General features: G+C 36.9%; 1 protein-coding gene across 1 annotated transcript in view; it reads left to right on the top strand.

The window, feature by feature from the left end:
- TTBK2 (tau tubulin kinase 2) overlaps positions 1-17,727 on the top strand; it is a gene marked incomplete at its 3' end in the record, with an annotated part of 156,831 nt that overhangs the window by 103,208 nt on the left and 35,896 nt on the right. The window contains exons 7-9 of the mRNA XM_080809583.1: positions 8,290-8,355; positions 12,212-12,304; positions 12,926-13,051. Of these exons, the coding sequence (XP_080665709.1) occupies positions 8,290-8,355; positions 12,212-12,304; positions 12,926-13,051 (285 nt within the window). The remainder of the gene's footprint in view (positions 1-8,289; positions 8,356-12,211; positions 12,305-12,925; positions 13,052-17,727) is intronic.

The raw sequence follows: 17,727 nt of genomic DNA, 5'->3' as shown, positions 1-17,727 counted from the left end.
AACCCTACATGTAAAGGAGCTAGAGAAAGAACAGCAAAGAAAGCCTAAACCCAGCAGGAGAAGAGAAATAATAAAGATTAGAGCAGAAATCAATGAAATAGAAACCCAAAGAACAGTCAGTAGAATAGGTCAAAGAAACTAGGAGCTGCTTCTTTCTTTGAAAGAATTAATAAGATAAACCCCCTGGGGCACCTGGGTGGCTCAGTGGTTTAAGCTTCTGCCTTCGGTTCAGGTCATGATCTCAGGGTCCTGGGATCAAGCTCCTCATTGGGCTCTCTGCTTAGCGGGGAGCCTGCTTCCCCCTTCTCTCTGCCTGCCTCTCTGCCTACTTGTGATCTCTGTCTGTCAAATAAATAAAATCTTTAAAAAAAAAAAAGAGATCACAAGCAACACTAAAGAAATATAATTATGAGAAAATATTATGAGCAACTATATACCAGCAAATTAGACAATCTGGAAGAAATGGAGGCATTCCTAGAGACATATAAAGTACTAAAACTGAACCAGGAAGAAATAGAAAACCTGAACAGACCCATAACCAGTAAGGAGATTGGAGCAGTCATCGAAAATCTCCCAACAAACAAGAGCCCAGGGCCAGATGGATCCCAAGGGGAATTCTACCAAACATTTAAAGAAGAATATACCTATTCTCCTGAAACTGTTCCAGAAAATAGAAATGTAAGGAAAACTGTCAAACTCATTTTATGAGGCCAGCATTACCTTGATCCCAAAACCAGACAAAGACCCCATCAAAAAAGAGAATTACAGACCAATATCCTTGATGAACACCAATGCGAAAATTCTCACCAAAATACTAGCCAATAGGATCCAACAATACATTAAAAGGATTATTTACCACAACCAAGTGGGATTTATTCCAGGGCTGCAAGGTTGGTTCAGCATCTGCAAATCAATCAATGTGATACAATACATTAATAAAGGAAAGAACAAGAACCATATGATACTCTCAACAGATGCACAAAATGCATTTGACCAAGTGTAGCGTCCTTTCTTGATTAAAACTCTTCACGGTGTAGGGATAGAGGGTACATACCTCAATATCGTAAAAGCTATCTATGAAAAACCCACAGCAAATACCATTCTCAATGGGAGAAAACAGAGCTTTTCCCCTAAGGTCAGGAACACAGCAGGGATGTCCGCCATCGCCACTGCTATTCAACGTAGTACTGGAAGTCCTAGCCTTAGCAATCAGACAACAAAAAGAAAGAAAAGGCATCTGAATTGACAAAGAGGAAGTCAAACTCTCACTTTTTGCAGATGATATGATACTTTATAAGAAAAACCCAAAAGACACCACCCCAAAACTGCTAGAATTCATACAGGAATTCAGTAAAGTGTCAGGATATAAAATCAATGCACAGAAATCAATTGCATTTCTATACACCAACAACGAGACAGAAGAAAGAGAAATTAAGAAGTTGATCCCATTTACAATTGCACCCAAAGCCGTAATATACCTAGGAATAAATCTTACCAAAGAGGCAAAGAATCTGTACTCAGAAAACTGTAACATACTAATGAAGAAATTGAGGAAGACACAAAGAAATGGAAAAACGTTCCACGGTCATGGATTGGAAGAACAAATATTATGAAAATATCTATGCTACCTATAGCAATCTACACATTTAATGCAATCCCTATAAAAATACCATCAACTTTTGTCAAAGAAATGGAACAAAATCCTAAAATTTGTATGGAACCAGAAGAGACTCTGAATAGCCAGAGGAATGTTGAAAAAGAAAACCAAAGCTGGCGGTGTCACAATTCCAGACTTCAACCTCTATCACAATGCTGTAATCATCAAGAAAATATGGTACTGGTACAAAAACAGACACATAGATCAGTGGAACAGAATAGAGAGCCCAGAAGTAGACCCTGAACTCTATGGTCAACTAATCTTTGACAATGCAGGAAAGAATGTCCAATCAAAAAAAGATAATCTTTTCAACAAACGGTGTTGGGAATAATGGACAGCCACATGCAGAATAATGAAACTGGACAATTTCCTTATACCACACACAAAAATAGACTCAAAATGGATGGAAGACCTCAATGTGAGACAGGAATCCATCAAAATCCTTGAGTAGAATACAGGTAACAACGTTTTCTACCTCAGCCGCAACAACTTCTTCCTAGATACATCAACAAAGGCAAGGGAAACAAGGGCAAAAATGAACTCTTGGGACTTCATCAAGATAAAAAAACTTTTGCACAGCAAAAGAAGCAGTTGACAAAACCAAAGACAACCGACAGATTGAGAGAAGATATTTGCAAATGACATATCAGATAAAGGGCTAGTATCCAAAATCAATAAAGAACTTATCAACCTCAACACCCAAAGAAAAAATAATCCAGTCAGAAATGGGCAGAAGACATGAACAGACATTTCTGCAAAGAAGACATCCAAATGGCCAACAGACATATGAAAAAGTGCTCACTATCACTTGGCATCAGGGAATTATAAATCAAAACCTCAATGATACAGCACCTCACACCAGTCAGTATGGGTAAAATTAATAAGTCAGGAAACAATAGACGTCAGCAAGGATGCGGAGAAAGGGGAACCCTCCTCCACTGTTGGTGGGAATGCAAGCTGGAGCAGCCACTATGGAAAACATTATGGAGGTTCCACAAAAAGTTGATAATAGAGCTACCCTATGACCCAGGAATTGCACTTCTGGGTATTTACCCCAAAGATACAAATGTAGTGATCCAAAGGGGCATGTGCACCCGAATGTTTATAGCAGCAATGTCCACAATAGCCAAACTTTGGAAAGAACCTAGATGTCCATTGACAGATGAATGGATAAAGAAGATGTGGCATACACACACACATACACACACACACACACACACACACACACACACACACACAGAGGAATATTAATGCAGCCACCAAAAACAAAATCTTGCCATTTGCAATGACGTGGATGGAACTAGAGGGTATTAGCTAAGCGAAATAAGTCAGAGAAAGACAATTATCATTTGATCTCACTGATAAGAGGAATTTGAGAAACAAGACAGAGGATCATAGGGGAAGGGAGGGGAAAATGAAACAAGATGAAATCAGAGAGGGTGACAAACTATAAGAGACTCTTAACCTCAGGAAACAAATTAAGGGTTGCTGGAGTGGAGGGGGTGGAGATGGGGTAGCTAGGTCATGGACATTGGGGAGGGTATGTGCTATGGTGAGTTCTATGAATTGTGCAACACTGATGAATCACAGATCTGTACCCCTGAAATAAATAATACATTATATGTTAATTAAAAAAAGAGAACTCTTGGGGTGATAGGAATACACTGTACCTTGAAAATTGACTTAGAAAAAACTAAATGGTAAGAAGCAATGAAACAAATCTCTCTTTCATCCCTGCTATCCCAAATGCATTCATTTTCTATACTGCTCTTATGCCTTCTTCAAACCTTTAGGTAACTATATTTTTATTTTTTCTTTAATGTATTCTTCCAGAATTTCTTCTTGAATATGCAATATAGATGAATGTGTATTCTCATTTTTCTCTTTTTGATTTAAAAGGTAGCATGATGTACATTCTGCACTTGTTTTTTTTTCCACAATGTATGTACAAGATCTTTCCATGTCGGGATATAGAGCGTCTTCATTCTTTTGTGAAGCTGCAAAGTGTATTCTGTTATAAGGATGTACTGTAATTTATTTAATCAGTTCATAAATATGTTAATTTATGAACATATTTGTGAACATATGGGTTACTTTCAGTCTTTTGCTATCACAAACACTAATGTAGTGAGTGAATGTGTTATGTCCGTTATTTTTGCACATATGCAAGTATATATGTAATATAAATTTCCAGAAGTGAAATGACTTTTTCAAAGAGAATGTGTGCATTTGAAATTTTAATAGATATTGCCCAATTGCCATTAGTTAGGGAGGTTTCAAGAGATCACTTAGTTTTTTTCTTTTTTAAATTTTTATTTAAATTCTAGTTGGTTAACAGTACAGTGCAGTATTGGTTTTAAGAGTAGAATTCCGTGGTTCATCACTTACATACAACACCCAGTGCTCATCATAACAAGTGCCTTCCTTAAATGCCCACCACCCATCTAGCTAATCCCCTACCCACCTCGCTTCCATCAACTCGTGGTTTATTATATCTTTAAGAGTTTCTTATGGTTGGGGTGCCTGGGTGGCTCAATCAGTTGAGTGTCCAGCTCTTGGTTTTGGCTCAGGTCATGGTCTTGGGGTCATGGGATCAAGCTCAACCTGAGATTCTCTGCCTCATACACTTATCAGCCTTTGGGCTAAGATCAAGTGGAGATTCTCTGCCTCTCCCTCTCTCTTTCCTCTTCTCATGCACACTCTATTTCTCTTAAATAACTAAATATAATCTTTTAAAAAAAGTCTCTTATGGTTTCCCTATCTCTCTTTTTCCCCCATCCAATATGTTGATCTGTTTTGTTTCTTAAATTCCACATATGAGTGAAGTCATGGTACTTTCTTCCTCTGAGTGACTTATTTCACTTAGCATAATACACTCTACCTCCATCCAAGTTGTTCCAAATGGCAAGATTTCATTCTTTTTGATGGCTAAGTGTAATATTCCACTGTGTATATACACCACATCATCTTTATCCATTCATTAGTCAGTGGACATCTGGGCTCTTTCCATAGTTTGGCTATTGTTGATAGTGTTGCTATAAAAATTGGAGTGCATGTGGGGCGCCTGGGTGGCTCAGTGGGTTAGGGCCGCTGCCTTCGGCTCGGGTCATGATCCCAGTGTCCTGGGATCGAGCCCCGCATCGGGCTCTCTGCTCAGCGGGGAGCCTGCTTACTCCCTTCTCTCTCTGCCTGCCTCTCTGCCTACTTGTGATCTGTCTGTCAAATAAATAAATAAAAGCTTTGAAAAAAAATTGGAGTGCATGTAACCCTTTGAATCTGTGTTTTTGTATCCTTTGGGTAAATACCTAGTAGGGGTATTGCTGGGTCATAGGGTAACTCTTTTTAACTTTTTGAAGAATCTCCAAGTGAGATTTATTCTTGGGCTCTACAGGTGGTTCAGTATTCACAAATCAATCAGCATGATACACCACATTAATAATAGAAAGAATAAGGGGGTGCCTGGATGGCTCAGTTGGTTAAGTGTCTGACTTCTGATTTTGTCTCAGGTCATGATCTCAGGGTCCTGGGATTGAGCCCTGCATTGGGCTCTGTGCTCAGTGGAGAGTCTGCTTGTCCTCCCTTTGCCCCAACCCCTGCTTGTGCTCTCTCTCTCAAATAAATAGTATCTTTAAAAATATAATAGGATAACAACCATGTGGTCCTCTCAATAGATGCAGAAAAAGCATTTGACAATACACAGTATCCATTCTTGATTAAAAAACCCTCAGCAAAGTACATAACAAAGGGACATACCTCAACATCGTGAAGGTTGTGTATGAAAGACCCACAGCTAATATTATCCTCAGTGGGGAAAAACTGAGAGCTTTTCCTGGACAGTCAAGAGATCATCTATTTTAAGGCCCCATTAAATGTTGCTTATTCTTAAGATTTTTTTCTTCTTCAGCAGGACTTTTCCTTCTCCCCTCTCACCAAATGGAACTAATGCTTTCCATTCCTAGGCTTTCATAGCTTATTGTACTTTGCTAATGATATTAATTATAATCTGTTTTAAATTAGAAGTAGTTCTATATATGGCTATTTTCCCCAGGTGGGTTGAGTTTTCTTTTCTGCTTTATATAAGATGGCTGAATTTTCTTGACCTGGCATTATTTCTTTGATGAATCACATCAAGATCTTTATAAACAGCTGATATCTTTTTCTCTCTGGCCCAACCTTTCCATGGCAGAAGCAAAGTCAGGGGTACTCTTAACTGGAAGGAGTTTCCTGGGTTTGTCTTGGCTAGAATCTATCAGGGGGACATCTAGGTGTCCAATTAACTGTGGACTGGATTGCAGAGTGTGGTAATAGCTCTGGAGATTTTTATCCTGATAGTTACTGGAGTGAAAATAACTGGGCAAAAGCACATGCTATGAAAACATTTTTGTTAGTGAATGCTCTTGTCAGGTAATGAATAAAAGTACAACCAGTGAAATGTTATTTACTAAATAGAGTTGATAGTAGGCTTTGGTGTATAATCTTATACATTCTTTGTCTAGAAAAGAAATCTCTGATCTCAAAGTTTCATCAAATTGAGAAAATTAGATATTCCTGTTAGTTGTGATATTGTAGGAAAATATTGAGATCTACTGACTATGATTGTCAATGAATGGCAGGTAAGAAAAGGGATTTAAATATATCACAGGAACTTTTGATTAATGAGAGTTATCATTAAATAAAAAGAATATTTTTTTGAAGATTTTATCTATTTATTTGACAGAGAGAGATCACAAGTAGGCAGAGCAGCAGGCAGAGAAAGAGAGGGGGAAGCAGGCTCCCCGCCGAGCAGAGAGCCTGATGGCGGGGCTCGATCCCAGGACCCAGGGATCATGACCTGAGCTGAAGGCAGAGGATTAACCCTCTGAGCCACCCAGGTGCCCCAAGAATATTTTTAAAACTGTTAAGTCTTAAGACAAAAACGAAAAAGAGTAATTAAAATGGGAAGAGAAGGGCACTTGGTTGGCTCAGTCAGTAGAGTATGTGACTCTTGATCTTGGGGTCGTGGGTTCAAGCCCCATACTGGGCGTGGAGCTTATTTAAAAATGAAATGGAATGAAAATTTTTAAAAAGAGAAGACAGAATTTCATGAAACAAGAAATAAATGGAAAACTAATTTGAAAAGATAACACATATATTACAAAAATGATCAAAGGAAGAACACATAGAGTCTATCTTACGGCATATGACCAGAATGATTCTGGTAGGTAAAGATTTTTAAAAGAACATTTATTATACTCTTTTTCTGATTATAACAGTAAAACATCTTAATTGAAGATAATTAAAGGTTACTGGGGGAAAGACTTCTAATGAAAGTTACTGGCTGTGATCATTTTCAGGTTTGTCAAGTTTGCATATTGAGTCTTTAGGATACTGACTTGATCCTTGTGAAGCAGTAGAGTGGAAACAGTGTATGATTTTAAGTCAGAAGACCTTGGTTGATGTTTGTTTTATCACCTACTGATTCTGTGTGTTCAGATAAATTTAGTTACCTCTCAGAGCCTGTTTCTGTGTCTGTGAAATGAGCAAACCAAGACCTTCCATCACAGAGTCTATATTTCAATGGAATAAAATAGGCAGTGGACAAATAAGTAAAAGTCTAAATAAAATTAATTTTAGGTAAGGTATTATGAGAAAAAAATAAAGCAGAGTAAAAAAGAATGGAGTGGCATTGAAGGGGGTGGGTAGTATTTTAGATTAGGTCGGTTAAGGAGTACTTCTCTGAGGAGGTGACATTTGAGCAGAGGGCTTGGTGTTGGGTAGAAGAGTTAGCCATTGAAGGTAAAGTGTTGGCTTTTCACTGGAGAGAATAGCAGAATAAGCTAGGTACACAGTTGGTTGTAGGAGAAACTGTAAGTAAATCCGTTTGGGAATGAGGCCAGTGCCAAATCATGGAACTCTTATAGGCCAAATAAGAAAAGTTTGGACTTTATTCTAAGTTGAGCTCTCCAAGAACTGGGATCATGTATTATTTATGTTTGGATTTATTTTAGTACCTAGCATGTAATAGTTACCCAGTAACTTGATTTATGAATATTTGAATTGCACATATAGGGAGGGATATAAGTTGCCATCATCTTCAAGTCGAGTTTGAGTGAAATAGCCAAGACATAGGTTGGCATCTTTACTTGCAGATTCCTTATGGTCTTACTGTGCTTAAATGTAACCAGAGCCTGAATATTAGTGTATATACTACAATGCTTGTCATGATTCTGGATATATGAAAGTATTTAGTGTTTTCTAATGTACAGAATTTGTCATAAATGCTGCTTTACTTTAAAATGCAGGTACAAAAAAATGAGACTCCCTGATAATTAAAATGCTAGTAGTTTTTTAAAATAATTTTATTTATTTATTATTATTATTTTTTTATAAACATATAATTTAATTTTTCCCCCACGGCTACAGGTCTGTGAATCGCCAGGTTTACACACTTCAAAAATGCTAGTAGTTTTTAAACATGATTTAGAGATACTCTCTAATTTTCTGTAATTTTGCAATAAAAAAATTAGAAATTTATGTAGTATTTTATTGTGACAGTAATGCATGTTTCTCCCATCTACTTAATGGGTTTGGGTGTGCTGAGTCTTTTGCTATTTGGAGTTCATTTTATTACTCTTTTCTTGGTGTTGTTGTAGCCTCGAGCTGTGGCAGGCTTTCGAGGGACAGTTCGTTATGCATCAATCAACGCTCATCGAAACAGGGTAGGTATCTGAACTAGTCATATCTATATAAGCATGCTGATTACTTGAATGAGATTGACTTTTTTACATTAGATACACAAGTATGGAAGGTGCTTGGGAGCAGAGAGTAAGGTGTTAGTAATACTAATGTACCGTAGTATGTATAGTAGATGATAGATGTGTGTAGCTACATAAAAAAATAAAGTGTATTTGCCAGAAAAGATAATAGCTAAGAGTGTGTGTATGTGTGTGTAGGGAACCTTGTGTCCTTAATTAGGTATAAGTATTAACAAATCTGATACAGAATTTTGAAGAAGTAAAACATCTGCATTCTAATCTTAACAAGTTATTAGGGAATATCATACTTACAGTACCTTGAAATATAGGGGTCATCATTTTATCTGTAGTATGCATCTAATCTGTGGTATCCCTTCTCCATTAAACCTTTTCTTTTCATGAAGATCTCAAGTACAAACTACTTTTACATTTTCTGGGAAATTATACCTTTTGGGTAAACTTTTTAAAGTCTCTCTCTCTCTCTTTTTTTTTTTTTTACTTTGCTCCTTTTGTTCTTCTCTGATTTTTTCCCCCCATTCTGAACCTTAATTATGAGTAGAAAGTTGGGTATTTTGTGGATTCTTAATCCTTGAACTTGCCTGGTTGGAGGTGAGAAGTTTAACATGTCATTCCCTCATAAAATAAAGAGAAATCTTTTCTTCATCTTACCTTACTCTTGTTCTGTGAAGCCAAAATTCCCTTTATGAAAATTTGACTAATGCTAACTATAGTAGGAAGAATACGCTGTGATCTTATATGTTATGCTCCAGTTAATTTTGTTTCTAATAATATTATAAATTGAAAATAGGAAAAGTATTTTTATCAGTGAATAATGTAGCACTCTGTCAAGCATTTCAGCTCATTTGGTTTGATTCAGTGTTGTATTAATTTGTGGCATCCAGTTAGGGTAACTGCCTGGCTGATTTAGTCAGAAGAGCATGTGACTTAATCTCAGGGTTGTGAGTTTGGGCCCCATGTTGGGTGTAGAGATTACTGAAAAATAAATAAACAAACTTAGAAAAAAATAAGGCATCTAGTCAATTATTCTGTCTTGAAAAGAAAGTACTCTTATTTTCCAGATACATTCTTAAAAACCTTTAGAATTACTAAGTTTTTTAATTAATTCTGTTTAAAATTTGGTCCACATTGGAATGTTTGAAATAGGACACTTTTTCTGAGATAAGCATAAACATTTCCAGAGATCATAATAGCTACATAAGCATTTCCAGAATATCTAGTAGGAAGATAATATATTTTTACTTTTAGAAATCTCCACAAATTTAAAAAAAGTAAAAATATACTCCATTTCATTTTTTTTTTGGATACTTTAATCTTCAACTTTTAACATGAATGATTCCCAGACAGTATAGGACTTTTCAAACTACTTGAACTCTGTTCACTACATTGTTGTCCTATATTTCAGTCCTTTATTGATATTTGTTTTGTCTCAATAATACGAAGAAATTCTGTCTTCTGGTTCTGTGGTTGCTATTCAGAAGATCTTTGTTCACTTAATTGTTATTTTGCATTTAATTTGTCCTTGTTCTTGGACGTTTTAGATATCTGCTTTTTGTCTTTGCTGTTCTACAGATAAGTTAGAATGTGCCTACACATGGATTTCTTTATAATTATTCAGTTTGGGATTTGTTGTGCATCCTAAATCTGAACATTCACATCTTTCATAGATTCTGGAAGATTCTCAGACATTTCTTCTTTAAATATTGCCTTTTCCCCCTTTCTTTTTAATACCTCTTTTTTCATATCTCAAATTGATGTATGTTAGATCTTCTTGTTCTGTCTTCCATGCCTCTGAAGTTCACTCTCAGATTTTCTCTTGTGTCTCTGTGTTGTGTTCTAGATAATTTCTTCGGATCTGTCTTCCTGTTCATTAAATTTTTTTTTGCTGTTTTTGATCAGCTTTCTAACCTATCCATTGAATTTTTAATTTCTAGATGTTCTTTTTGGTCCTTTTTGAAATCGAACTGGCCTTTTTATTTTTTTAGATAGGATATGGTTCCTATCTCATGACTTTGATTCCATTTTTTGCTTAAGCATTTTTTAAAAAGATTTTATTTATTTGACACAGAGATACACAGCGAGAGAGGGAACACAAGCAGGGGGTGTGGGAGAGGGAGAAGCAGGCTCCCCACAGAGCAGGTAGCCTGATGTGGGGCTCGATCCCAGGACCCTGAGATCATGACCTGAACCAAAGGCAGATGCTTAGTGACTGAGCCACCTAGGCGCCTGTTGCTTAAGCATTTTAAACATTTTAATTTTGTATTCTTTATCCTATAATTCCATATCTGGAATTCTTGGATATCTAATTCTGCTCTATAATTTCTCTTGCCACTAGCTTATGATAACTTGCTTCTTAATGTATTTTATACTTCTGAATAAGCAGCTTATATTTGGTGGGTCTCTGTCTATAGGACTTCTTTGAGGCCTGAATTTAAAGGTGCTTTTATCTTGAGAGGATTTTCATTTGCATCTGTCATTACTACAGGACAGGTTCACCCAGAAAAAAATTTCTGGGTTTTGTTTCCCAAACCACACAAGTGGTATAAATTTAAACCCCAAATCTGAGTGAGGGGCAGGTCTGTCACCACAAATTTTCAGGGCAATGGTTTTTTTGGGGGGGGGCAATATTTTTAATCGCTTACTTTATCCCTTTGATAGTGGTCAAATTTTACAGAAAAAACAATTATTGTAGTATAATGTATATACCAGATATTGTAATAAAGATAGCCCTGAGAGGGTCCAGGCTGTTTGGTGAGGGCCTAAGAGAAGGTGTCTCAGTTACAACTCCTGTCTTGTGTAGGCTCAGTACTTTCACACCTGTCCCCTTCCTCACTGTTAAAATACCTGGTTGACAAAACCTGTAACAGAGGCCCCTAAAACCAAAGCTTCCGCATCAGCTTGCTTCTCTTGTTTCCAGCTTTCTCTTTAATTTTGGCTCCTAGAATTTGCTTTCTTTATTTATTATCGTGATAAAAAACATTCTCACATTAAATTTACCATGTTAGCCATATTCATTCATTCATTCTTTCTTTCTTTTAGTATAGTTGACACACAGTGTAACAATAGTTTGGGGTGTACAACACAGTGATACAACAACTCTGTATATTATGCTTTGCTCACCAGTGTAGCTGCCATCCACATTAACCATTTTTAAGCTCACAGTTCAGCAGTGTTAAGTATATTCATATTAGTGTGCAACAGAGTTCTAGAACTTTTTTCATTTTTTTTCAATGATTTTATTTATTTATTTGACAGCCAGAGATCACAAGTAGGCAGAGAGGCAGGCAGAGAGAGAGAGGAAGAGAAGCAGCCTTCCGCTGAGCGAGAGCCCGATGTGGGGCTTGATCCCAGGACCCTGGGATCATGACCTGATCTGAAAGCAGAGGCTTTAACCCACTGAGCCACCCAGACGCCCCTGGAACTTTTTTCATTTTACAGCAGTGAAACTCCATACCTGTTAAATGCTAATTCACCCTTCCCCTTTCCCTCAGCTCTTGGCAACCACTTTCCCTTCTTAATGAACTCCTTTATTAATTAATGAGCTGTTAATTACATTTCCAGCATTTCTGGGTTTTGGGTTGTTCTTTGTAGCAAAAAGTATTTTGTTATATCTATTCTGATATGTACATTATTATAGCTTGTTATATAGCTATGTAGATATATTTACCAGAAGATTTTATGGGAAATACATTACAATTTTTAAGCCTAATAAGACGAAACACAATGGTTAGTCCTTACACAATGTAATATACTCAAAAGGCGTAGTTACATAATGTGACTGAATTCTGTTTGGCTTATGAAGGAAATGGGAAGACATGATGACCTTTGGTCCTTATTCTACATGTTGGTGGAGTTTGTGGTCGGTCAACTGCCTTGGAGAAAAATAAAGGACAAGGTAATTTTGGAAATGGAAGTGGAAATAACAGTTTTGGTAAGGGAAGGAATAAAATTTTCTCCTGGGTAGACATAATGGATGAGAATATACTTACATAAAGGAACTAAAATTAAGCCTATATTAAAGATCTAATTAATGTTATGATTTTTTTCTACATACATGAAGAATACTCATTTAAGGATCTGTTAAATCTTTGCTTCTGATCTGATTTCTAGCTTTCCCTCAGAGCTTTTCTTTTCCCTAGTTCTCCTTTTTTCTTTTTATAAGTCATGTAAGCTTTTAAATTTTAATTGTTACATTATTTTGTTTAATTTGGAAACTGTAAACGTGTGTTGATAAAAAAAATAGACCAGATTGAAGATCAACTTTTTATTTTTTGGCAGACTGTCCATTCACTGATGCAGAACTCTTGTGTTACCCTTTTGGTTATTCATTACAGTCCTCCCTCCCCCCATAAAGCAATGTACATTAAGCTATTAGTCGGAGCTCAGTTCTTGCTTTATACTTAATTACTCACTATCTCATTCCCTAGTACATACCCTTGAGACTGTTACTGAGAGGCTGTTAATGTGTAGCTGCCAAGAGAAATTGACTTTGGTTCCTCTTCTCTTTACTTCCCAGGAGCAAGTAGGCTCTATTAAGGAGAGGTATGACCACAGGCTTATGTTGAAACATCTCCCTCCAGAATTCAGCATCTTTTTGGATCACATCTCCTCTTTGGATTATTTTACAAAACCAGACTACCAGGTAATCATCTTTGTGAGTTCTGTGGGTTAATTCTTCTCTCATTTAGTCTTTATCTTCACTTATTTTATATTGTAAATCAGTATGGAAGGTCCCTAGAATGATATTTTAATACATCCTGAGAAATGTGGTAAAATTGATTGATGAGGACAATGTGTGTGTGTGTGTCTGTGTGTGTGTGTGTCTGTGTGTGTCTGTGTGTTTCCTCCATTCTGGGTGGGCATATTTCATTAGAGTTTTAGGTTTGTTTATTATTGAACAGATTTTACTGTTCCTGCTGTGATTCATTTGGTGTATAGAACTGCTGATGGTCTAAATTATGTAAATCCTGTATCTAATTTGTTGATCAAAAGGAAATATCCAGCTGGGTAATGTATCTGTCAAGGGCTTAAGGGCTGCAATATCATATGTTAATATGCTATGGAACAAAGTCAGTGAAGATTATTGGCTCCATTTTATCTGTGGTCAGTGAATCATTTCCTTAGGGTGTCCATTCATAAGGCCTTGAGTAGGTTTACCGCAAATTGCACCCTTAACCCCAACAAACTATATATTTCAGAAGATTCTGTTGCTTTCAGGGAGAAGTTGGAGCTTAATGCAAAATAATCACTACCTCTGAAGACATAAATGAAGCCACACATAGGTTAAAACAGGCATACATCATTTCATTGCACTTTGCAGATGTTGCGTTTTTTAGAAATTGTGGCAACCTTGCATTGGGCGAGTCCATCAGCACCATTTTTTCCAACAGCATTTACTTATTTCATGTTTCTGTGTCACGTTTTGATAGTTTTTGAAATATTTCAAACTTTTTTGTTATTGTTACATTTGTATAGTGATCTCTAATCAGTGATCTTTATGTTTACTACTATAATTGTCTTGGGGTGCCATGAACCCTACCCATGTAATGGAAAACTTAATCTATAAATGTTGTGTGCATTCTCACTGCTCCACTGACCGGCCATTTCCCGTCTCTCCCTCTCCTTCACCCTCCTTATCCCCTGAAACACAATAATCTTGAAATTAGGTCAGTTAATAATCCTACAGTGACCTCTAACTGTTCAAGTGAAAATAAGAGTTTCATGTCTATCACATTAAATCAAAAGCTTTCTAGAAATGATTAAACTTAGTGAGGAAGGCATGCCAAAAGCCAAGATAGGCTGATAGCTAGGTCTCTTGTGCCAAACAGTTAGTCAAGTTGTGAATGCAAACGGTAAGTTCTTGAAGGAAATTAGAAATGCTACTCTGGTGAACATATGAGTGATTAGAAAGCAAAACAGCCTTATTGCTGATATGGAGAAAGTTTTAGTGGTCTTAATAGAAAATCAGACCAGCCACAGCATTCCCTGAAGCCAAAGCCGAATCCAGAACAAGGTCCTGACTCTTGAATTCTGCGAAGGCTGAGAGAGATTAGGAAGTTTCCAAAGAAAAGTTTGAAGCTAGCAGAGATTGGTTCATGAAGTTTAGGGAAAGAAGCCTTCATTGTAACATAAAAGTACAAGGTGAGGCAGCAAGTTATCCAGAAGATCTAGCTTCTGAAGGTGGCTACTACACTAACCAACAGATTTTCAGTGTAAACAAAACAGCCTTCTATTGGAAGAAGAGCCATCGAGGATTTTCATAGCTAGATAGGAGAAGTCAATGCCTGGCTTCAAAGCTTCAAGGGACAGATTGACTCTCTGGTTAGAAGTTACTGTGGCCGGTGACTTGAAGCTGAAACCAGTGATCATTTACCACTCTGAAAATCTTAGGGCCCTTACAAATTATGCTAAATCTATTCTGCCTGTGCTCTCTAAATGGGACAATACCCAGATGACAGCACATCTGTTTACAACATGGTTTACTGAATATTTTAAGCCCACTGTTAGGACCTACTGCTCAGAAAAAAAAGATTCTTTTCAAAATATGAGTGTACACTGACCATGCATCTGGTCACCCAAGAGCTCTGTTGGAGATGTACAATGAGATTAATGTTGTTTTCATGCCTGCTCACCACTACCTCCATTCTGCAGCCATGGGTCAAGATGTCACTTCAACTTTCAAGTCTTACTGTTTAAGAAATACATTTTGTAAGGCAGTTGGTGCTGTAGATAGTGATTCCTCTGATAGCTCTGGGCAAACTAAATTGAAAACTTTCTGGAAAGGATTTACCATTCTAGATGTCATTAAGAACATTAGTGATTCTTGGGAAGAAGTCAAAATATTATCATTAACAGAGGAGTCTGGAAGAAGTTGATTCTCAGCCTCTTGGATGACTTTGAGGGCTTTAAGACTTCAGTGAAGGAACTAACTGGAGATGTGGTGGGAATAGCAGGAGAACTAGAATAAGAAGTGGAGCCTGAAGATATGACTAAGTTGCTGCCAGCTCATGATAAAACTGTAATGGATGACCAGTTGCTTCTATGGCTGAGCAGAGAAAATAGCTTCTTGAGATGGAATCCACTCCTGGTGAAGATGCTCTGAAGATTATTGAAATGACTACAAATGACTTAGACTATTACATAAACTTAGCTGATAAAGCTGTGGCAGAGTTTGAGAGGGTCGACTCCAGTTTTGAAAGAAGTTCTGTAGGTAAAATGCTATCAAACAGTGTCACGTGGAACAGAGAAATCACTTGTGAAAGGAATAGTCAATCAGTGTGGCAGAGTCATTATTGCCTTATTTTAAGAAATTGCCACAGCCACCCCCTGTGTTCACCAGCAACCACCCTGGATAGTCAGCAGCCATCAGCATTGAGGCAAGATCCTCTAGCAGCAAAAAGATTACACTTAATTAATGAAAGCTGAGACGATGGTTAAGATCTTTTAGCAATAAAGTATTTTCAATTAAGGCATGTATATTGTTTTCTTAGACATAATACTATTGTACACTTAATACTATTGTTCGGTATAGTGTTAACATAACTTTTATATGCACTGGGACACCAAAAAAGTCATTTAACTCACTTTATTGCAATATTTGCCTTATTGTGGTGGTCTGGAACCCAGCCTATAGTATCTCTGAGCTGTGCCTGTAAAAATGATGTATTAGTTTATTATTTTTACCCTCAAAGTACAACACACAGACTTTATTGTTAAAGAAAGTTTTACATTCTACAACATTGTCAGTTTGCCCAGTCAAAAGACCATCAAAGCACAGTGAACTTATTCATTTTTTAACTATTTCTATGTGAAATGGCAGCTTTTGTATAAATATAAACAGGATATAAAGCAGAGAGACAGCATATAGTCTTGGGTCCTTAGAGACCTGAAGTGGATGAGCGTATCACCTTCTTTCCTATGTGGCAATTTGTGTTAATAACTAGAGACTCTAACAAATGGAGAAAATACAAGGGGTTTTGGAGCGTGTTCTTATATTTACATTTCATAGGTATTTCTGAAATGCACAAAGCTCATATTACTTAAAATAATGAAATTAAAGCTATAATACTAGATTCAGGAAGAGCTGGAAAATGTTCCAACTTTCCCGACTTAGGTGCAAAAATTTTTTTATTGATCGAGTTTGCACAGGAGTATAAGAGTTGAGCAAATAAAAAATTTTTTATCACATTCAACACTTAGTTTTGTCTATAATCTAAAGAAGACTATTGTGAGGTGTGCCTGGGTGGCTGAGTCAGTTAGGCGTCTGCCTTTGGCTCAGGTTATGCTCCTAGGGTCCTGGAATCGAGTCCTGCATCGGGCTCCTTGCTCAGCGGGGAATTTGCTTCTCCCTCTGCCTGCTGTTCCCCATGCTTGTGGTCTCTCTCTCTGTCAAATAAATAAATAGAACCTTAAAAAAAAAAATAAGTTGCACATGGCTAATACCTCATCCAGTAGCCTACTATTGCTTTCTCTGACAGCAGATGTAGAGAGAGGAGCTGTTTTGCTCTTTACCAGGAATCTTTTATTCATGTCTTAATTAGAATAATGGCTGACACTTGCTTTTGGAAAGTGTTATGGTGTTTTGGGAAATGACATCCAAGTTTATCAGTACTTTGTATTTATGTACAAGGGTGTCTTCCCAGCTGGTTTTTAAGTCCTGGAAGTACAACCATGTCTTCTTTTTTTATCCCACGCTGTCCTTGCACTGTGCCTGGCACCTAAATTTTCAACAAATGTTAGGAAAATTGAACTGAATCCTAGTTTGCCTAACAGTCTCCTACTAAGGAAATCTAAGAAAAATCAACTTTTCAGTGCATAAATACTGTTTTATATCTGTTAAACTAAACTAGGTGAAGCTGTCAGAATTATAGCCAAGATTGAAACAGAGATCTTATTATGAAAACGTTTTTATTATTAGATTTGAAACAGTATAGCAACCGTAAGAGAAAAAAAGATGCTGGGCCACGAATCTCCTCAGGTCAATAAAATTCTGTGGATTTATACACATGCACATGGAAACAAACACATGCGCACATGAGGGCATGTAAAACTGGTGAAATTTGATAAGCTCTGTGGATTGTACCCATGTCACTTTCCTGGTTTTGATACTGTAGTCTAGCTGTTTAAGGTGTTACTATTGGAGCACACCGGGTGAAGAGGATTTCTCTGTACTATTTTTGTAATTTTCTATGAATCTTTATTTTAGATTAAAAGTAAAAAAAAAAATGCTGGACCAACAGTTTCAGAAATGTAGGTAGTGATTAGAAACATTCAATTCTGTTGTGGCCACCTTATAATTTAAACAATCCTTTTTAAAGT

Source organism: Martes martes (assembly GCF_963455335.1).
Source record: "Martes martes genome assembly, chromosome: 7".
NCBI classification, from domain to species: domain Eukaryota; kingdom Metazoa; phylum Chordata; class Mammalia; order Carnivora; family Mustelidae; genus Martes; species Martes martes.
This window is presented reverse-complemented; position numbering and strand designations above follow the sequence as displayed.